Source organism: Amaranthus tricolor, chromosome 2, assembly GCF_026212465.1.
Source record: "Amaranthus tricolor cultivar Red isolate AtriRed21 chromosome 2, ASM2621246v1, whole genome shotgun sequence".
Taxonomy (NCBI): Eukaryota; Viridiplantae; Streptophyta; class Magnoliopsida; order Caryophyllales; family Amaranthaceae; genus Amaranthus; species Amaranthus tricolor.
The window spans coordinates 21,045,416-21,052,915 of record NC_080048.1 but is presented as its reverse complement, the minus strand read 5'-3'; the positions used below and the strand labels follow the sequence as shown (position 1 = coordinate 21,052,915).

The 7,500-nt window shown below is 31.0% G+C and overlaps 2 protein-coding genes across 2 annotated transcripts in view; one reads left to right on the top strand and one right to left on the bottom strand.

Annotated features, from left to right (window-relative positions):
• LOC130805616 (NAD(P)H-quinone oxidoreductase chain 4, chloroplastic-like) overlaps positions 1-67 on the top strand; it is a 1,968-nt gene extending 1,901 nt beyond the window's left edge. Inside the window, exon 3 of the mRNA XM_057670400.1 lies at positions 1-67. This exon is cut by the window's left edge and continues 1,472 nt beyond it. Coding sequence (XP_057526383.1) covers positions 1-67 — 67 coding nt within the window.
• The window catches only part of LOC130805903 (uncharacterized), a 5,696-nt gene extending 108 nt beyond the window's left edge, over positions 1-5,588 (bottom strand). Inside the window, exons 1-4 of the mRNA XM_057670738.1 lie at positions 3,944-5,588; positions 3,355-3,885; positions 1,860-2,354; positions 1-1,750 (exon numbers count right to left, since the gene is read on the bottom strand). The exon at positions 1-1,750 is cut by the window's left edge and continues 108 nt beyond it. Coding sequence (XP_057526721.1) covers positions 1,197-1,750; positions 1,860-2,354; positions 3,355-3,885; positions 3,944-5,090 — 2,727 coding nt within the window. The 5' untranslated portion in view covers positions 5,091-5,588 and the 3' untranslated portion in view covers positions 1-1,196. The remainder of the gene's footprint in view (positions 1,751-1,859; positions 2,355-3,354; positions 3,886-3,943) is intronic.
• Positions 5,589-7,500: the final 1,912 nt, after the last annotated feature.

The following is a 7,500-nucleotide window of genomic DNA, read 5'->3' as shown; positions in this document are numbered from 1 at the left end:
TGCATTCAATATAAGTTCAAGACACATCAGAGCCCGAACCAAATTTCGACTCGTGACTAATCCATAAATGCCGATCGAAAATAAAAAAGAACTCAAAACAAGTACATGTTCGAGTATCATTGACCAACTCCTTATCAATCTCTATTCATTTGAATATGAACAACAATTAAACCCATTTGATTAACTAGAATATAATAAGTTATAATACAAAAAAAAATGAAGAACAAAAAAATGATATGATAATAGAATAATAAATTGAATTAAACCAATTTGATTGACTAGAATGAAAATGAATATGATAAAATATCATTTTTTTTGATTGCTATTTTAAAAAATCAAATGAATTATTATTGACGAGCCACGCCAATTGCACCTATTAAAGCAACTAAAAGAATTATTGAAATGAGTTCAAATGGAAGAAAAAAATCGGTTGATAAATGAATTCCTATTTGTTGACTAGCGCTTATCAGATCTTGTTCTAGAATCTGATTTGATTTTGTAGTCCAAATAATCCCATACCAGGACGTATTTAGAATAGTAATAGTTAATGAAACAAAAAGACTTGCACAAACCAATAAGGTAATCCCGTCCCCCACAGTCCACAGACGGAAATCTGTGTCATATTCCGGACCATTCATGAACATTACAGAAAATATTATTAATATATTTATAGCTCCCACATAAATAAGGAGTTGTGCAGAAGCTACAAAATGGGAATTTGCTAGAATATAGAATAAAGATATACAAACAAGAACCAATCCTAACGAAAAAGCAGAAAAAATTGTATTGGTAAATAATACTACTCCTAGACCACCTAATATAAGGCCCGACCCCAGAAAAACTAAAAGAAAATCATGTATTGGTCCAGGTAAATCCATTATATGTAAAATAAGAAATAAAAAAATCGGAATGTTTCATGATTTTATTGACTTGAACAGGAAAAAAAAAGTTTATGCATTTTTGATTTTAAATCCTAATGCGTATCACTTGATGTGAGTAAAGTAAAGTTATTGAACCTATCGCATTGGTTTGGGTAGTTCGCAACTAAAACTATTTAAAACCATTACAATTACAGTAAACATATTTAAAATCCAAATAAAGTTTCGATTTTCACCAATAAATAGGAATATTGAATAATCAAAATTTATAGTTATTGAACAAGAAAAAAAAGAAATTTAATAATTGAGAATTGCTCTTCAATCACGGAATTGCTCTTTTGGTTGAGGTGAATTCAAAATTGGTCGAATTGTGTAATCATCAGTTATTGATATTGGTAAACGGCCCAGAGAAATTTGATTATAATTTAATTCGTGACGATCATAAGTCGAAAGCTCATATTCTTCAGTCATTGATAAACAATTTGTTGGACAATACTCAACACAATTACCACAAAAAATACAAATTCCGAAATCAATGCTATAATTAAGCAACCGTTTCTTTCGAAGATCCGTTTCCAATTTCCAATCAACAACGGGTAAATCTATAGGACATGCACGAACACATACTTCACAAGCAATGCATTTATCAAATTCAAAATGAATTCGACCACGAAAACGCTCTGATGTGATCAATTTTTCATACGGATATTGAATAGTTACGGGTAAACGATTAGCGTGGGATAAAGTAATCATAAAACCTTGACCAATGTACCTTGCCGCACGTATTGTTTGTTGACCATAATTGATGAACCCAGTTACCATAGGGAACATATAGTAAATATCAATAAAAAAAAATAAGATTTTGTTTCTTTCTCTTGTTTGGAACAAGTTGTGAATTAAGTTAGAGTGAATATAAAATATTCTTTTTTTTTAGAATTTATAATGAAAGGAGTTGGGAAGAAGTTGTTAATAATAGATTACCTAAAGAAATAGGTAAAAGAAATTTCCATCCAAGATTTAATAATTGGTCCATTCTCAGTCTAGGTAAAGTCCATCTTGTTGTGATAGGAATGAACAAGAACAAAAAAGTTTTAGCTAATGTAATGAAAATACTAATTGTCGTTCCAAAAACTCCATCTATTTTATTTATTTCAAAAAAGCCAGAAATGACTATGTGTGGAATAGAAAGATTCCAACCACCCAAATAAAGAACGGTTACAAATAAAGAAGAGATTAGTAGATTTAGATAAGACGCAACATAAAATAAACCAAATTTAATACCGGAATATTCGGTTTGATAACCTGCTACTAATTCTTCTTCTGCTTCTGGTAAATCAAAAGGCAATCTCTCGCATTCAGCTAGAGAAGAAATTATAAAAACAATAAACCCTATAGGTTGCCGCCACAAATTCCATCCCAAAAAACCATATTTTGATTGTGCCTCAACTATATCAACTGTACTTAAACTGTTAGATAATCATAGTCGATGAGAAAATCACTCTTGTCATCGCTATTACAGAACCGTACATGAGATTTTCACCTCATACGGCTCCTCAAGAGCCATAAATAAATCTAAGGACTGATTGATATTCTTTAAATCTTCATATGCTTGTAGAAGAAGTAAATTTCAAATCAATCGAAAAATCCTGAATTAGACCAATGAAATTCTGTCTGCTATGCTCTAACAAATGCTTCGGAATTGATCTCATCCTTTACTTTAACTAACTTTCAAGAATTTCCATTTTTTTTTAGTAATAACTTAATGCTTGAATATGGATATTGGAAAAATATTTTTTTATAATTCCAGTTATATATTTTATATTTTTATATTCATATTATCTTTTTTTTTTCGACCTCTTATTTCCTGGATTTTTTTTAGTCTTAAAATAAAAAAGTAAAAGATTACTTCGTTCCTGATAGTTATTCACTTAATCAGTGGATAGGAGCATACTCTGGATCGGAATTTGTGGGAGTACTACTTGATCATTTCTACAAATTTAAAGTCTCAATTCGTATTTATTTTATGTAAAAATATCTCGTCGGATAAGTTACACAATCTCTATTACATACAAATCCTTTGTGTACTTTGGTGTTCCTAATCATCCACTCATGTTTATTCAACCTCTATGGTAATTCATATCATCCATTTTTATACAGAGAAAAAAAAAAGAAAGTAAAAACTCCATAATTCGTTTCAACCCGCTTCAAGTCAGGATAACCAATCTTGGGGGAAACAGCCTTGACGGCTTATGTTTATTTTTGTTTAACCCTTGTACATAGGCAATGAGATTCAACTTTTTACTGCAAATTTGAAAGCTGTTTTCTTTCACTCATCTAACTATCTGGTTTACTTTATCAACCCGATCAGTAACTAACAAAAAGGAAGATACTATTCAATCCATTTCATTTTTATTCTTAGAAACCCAAAATAAAAAGAAATGAGGCAAGGGTAGACCCATGTTTCAACGAATCACACGTAGAGATATTGCTAACACACATAGAGTTAATGGTATTTCATAACTAATTGATTGAGCAGCTGCCCGTAGACCACCTAAAAAGGAATATTTATTATTTGATCCATATCCTGACATAAGAAGTCCAATTGGAGCAATACTTGAAATGGCAATCCATAAAAAAACACCAATACTTAAATCGGCTAGAACAAGTCGAGAACCAAAAGGAATTACTGAATAACTTAGTAGAATTGATATAACTGCTATAGAGGGTCCAATACTAAACAAATACGTATCCCCTCTAGACGGAAGAAGGTTTTCTTTAAAAAGTAGTTTTGTTCCGTCCGCCAGAGCTTGAAGAATTCCCAAAGGACCGGCATATTCAGGTCCAATACGTTGTTGTATACCTGCGGATATTTGTCTTTCTAACCACACAATTACTAGTACACCTATTGTGATTCCCAATACGAGAATCAAAATAGGGAAAAGCAGCCATATAGTCCCATAAACCTCTTTTAAGGATTCCAATCTGGAAAAAGAATTGATAGCTTGTACTTTTGTTATATCAATTATCATTTCAACGATCAACTTCTCCCATAATGATATCTATGCTACCTAGTATCGTCATAATATCAGCCAATTTCATTTTTTTAACTAACTGAGGAAGAATTTGCAAATTGATAAAACCCGGCGGGCGAATTTTCCATCGCCAAGGAAAAACACTCTGATCTCCTATCAAAAAGATTCCTAATTCGCCTTTTGGGGCTTCTACTCTTACATACAGTTCTTGTTTCGACAATTCAAAAGCAGGAGATGGTTTTTTACTAATGAATCGATATTCAAAATCATTCCATTCAGGATATTTTATTTTATTAAAGCGTCGAATTTCTAAATTTTCATAAGGACCCCCCGGAATTCCTTCTAACGCTTGTTGAATAATTTTTATAGATTCTGCCATTTCACTGATTCGGATTAAATAACGAGCTAATGAGTCTCCTTCTTTTTGCCATTGAACTTCCCAATCAAATTCGTCGTAACACTCATAATGATCAACTTTACGAAGATCCCATTGTATTCCGGAAGCTCGTAACATCGGTCCTGATAAACCCCAATTTATTGCTTCTTCTCCACTAATAATGCCTATGTTTTCAACTCGTTCTAAAAAAATAGGATTTCGCGTAATAAGTTGTTGGTATTCAGTAAGTCCTATTAAAAAATAATCACAAAAATCTAAACATTTATCTATCCACCCATAAGGTAGATCGGCAGCTACTCCTCCAATACGAAAATAATTATGCATCATTCTCATACCGGTGGCAGCTTCGAATAAATCATATATCAACTCTCTTTCTCTGAAAATATAGAAGAAGGGGGTCTGCGCACCAATATCTGCCATAAAGGGGCCTAGCCATAACAAATGAGAAGCTATACGACTTAATTCCAACATGATTACTCTGATATAGCTAGCCCTTTTAGGGACTTGAATATTTCCCAATTGTTCGGGTCCATTTACAGTTATTGCTTCTGTGAACATAGTAGCTAAATAATCCCAACGTGTTACATAAGGCAAATATTGTATAATTGTTCGGTTTTCCGCAATTTTTTCCATACCTCTGTGTAAATAACCCACTATTGGTTCACAGTCAATAACATCTTCACCGTCTAAAGTAACGATGAGTCGGAGAACGCCATGCATTGATGGATGGTGAGGGCCCATATTGACTATCATGAGGTCTTTTCTGGAAGTTGGTACAGTCATAGGTTTTTCCCCGATTCATTTTTTCACGAATTCATTTTTCCATGAATTGATGAAAACAAAAAAAGTTCATCAAAATTCAATTCAAGATCTAATAAATCAAATAATTCAAAACAACTCTTCAAATTAACGTGTTTTTAGTTCTCGAATGTTCAATTGGCTGATTAATTCTTTATAACGTATTCTGTTTTTATTTGACAAATAAGCCAGTAGTCGTTGACGTTTTCCCAGAATTTTTCGTAAACCTCTTTGTGATGAATAATCTTTTTTGTGCAATTCCAAATGTGAAGTAAGTCTTCGTATCTTATTGGTAAAACACAATACTTGAAATTCAACAGACCCCCTATTTTCTTCTTTTTTTTCATTCGAAATAACAGATATGAATGAATTTTGTTTCATAAATTCTTACTCTTCCTTACCTTTTTTATTTTTACAAAATATGGAATTTTACGGATCAGTAATAATAATGCCATCTGTTTTACTCTGTTATATACAATATCTTAACCTTATTTTATTGATACATTTTATCAAAGAAACTTAATAAATAAAATTCTCTTGATTCATTTCAAGATCCAATTGATAATTCATTGAATTAGTATTCATGTATCAGACTTGAATGTATGACAAGGCGTGTGTACATCTATTTCTCTATCAAATAATAGGGAATCTATAAGACAAATGGATCATAAATTTATTTTTAATTGCGGATACATATGGATTCGTAAGATACTAAAACGACTTCCGTTATTAGTATCAAACCAATAACGATTCATACAAGCTAAATCTTCCAATCTATAATTTGGCCAAAGAAATAATTTTAATTTTCTAAGTGTATTTTTATCTCGATCAATATCTTTGTTTTCATCAAAAAATGGACTACAATTTTTTACCTGAGTTCCATTATAAAATGTTGGGTTTGTATTCATACCTTTATTATTATTCCTTGAATTTAAACAAATTAGAATTCTCAATTCTCTTCGACGCCTAGGAGATAAAATATTTTCAGGAGCAAGCAAGTCAAAATGGTTTTTGTCTCGTTCACCGAAAATGCTTTTATCAACATTTTCACTATATCGTTTTTGATTTTTTTGGTGTTTACTCTTATGCACCAATGAAATACCTATCGTTTGATATATAATAAATTGGCCGTTGTCTTTTGCAGACAGACGAAACGGTTCAATAATGAGTAGTCCCCTTTCCGCCAATTCTCTACAAATGAAATCCTCGTTACGTGGTAGTATATCTAAATTCATTTCTCTTTTTTCTACAGCGGAGATAGCAATTTCTATTGGATTTATCGATTTAAGCAGGAAACAATATACTTTGATATTATTCAGCAGTTTTTTCTCCAAGGTTTTGTCCCATCTGAGTTGAAGTTGAACAAGCCAATATCTTTTCAGTAAGAGATCCATTTCTGTTTCTATACCACTCTTGGATTGTTTTTTCTTTCTAGGCTTTTTCAGATTTGATCCTATATAATCTTCTTCAATATCTTTTTGTCCATTTGAGAAAACAGATTCAGAGTTGTCTTGACCATCTGATCCAAGAGTTTCTTTACTTATAAATTCATTTTCGCCTTGATTCTTATTTTTTAATTCAAAATATTTTTTTTCATTTGAAGGTATAAAGGGATTCGTTTTTTTATTTCTATTGATGTTTTTATTTTCACTAAAATTTTCACTTACATTCGAATTTGAAAAAAGAAAATTTATTGGTATAAACCAAGGTTTCATTTTATATGCATTATAAAAGAAGAGAAATTCGGAGAAAAACCAAAAGTCTAGATTTGATATGGGACGACTTAGTATTTCTTCATTCATTCCCATCCAATCCAAAACGTTTTTTTTTTGATGGGGTTGGTTGATTTCTTGATAAATTGGTGTGTAAAAAATACTTTTCTTATCAATTTTATCAACAATTTGATAACTCTTAAGTTCAGTTTTAGTATTTTCATTCCTGCCAATACTGATATCGACCCAGGCCTCAATGTTGACTTTCTTTCGAAGACAAAAATGAATAATTTTCAAATCCAAAAATTTTCTATCGGTCTTTTTCTCTATATCCATATCCATAATATTTTTTATTCCTAAATAATTAGTGATAGGGATATTCCACCACATGTCAATGAATTTGTCTTTATTTAGGTTGTAATTATAAATAGAAGAAAATTCATTGGTCTTATTTACTTGGAATGGGCTCCCATAACTATATGTATATGAATTGTTTTTATCTTCATAATAAAGAAATTTATATGATAAAACATCATATCTATAGTTCTTTTTAAAATTTGATTTTTTATTTGGCAATAAGAATAAAAAGTTTTCAATATTATTTGTATTTTCAATGGCAAAATGTTCAGTTATTCTATTCCGCACTTTTTGGGGTACTAATTGAGACCATTTTATCTGGGATA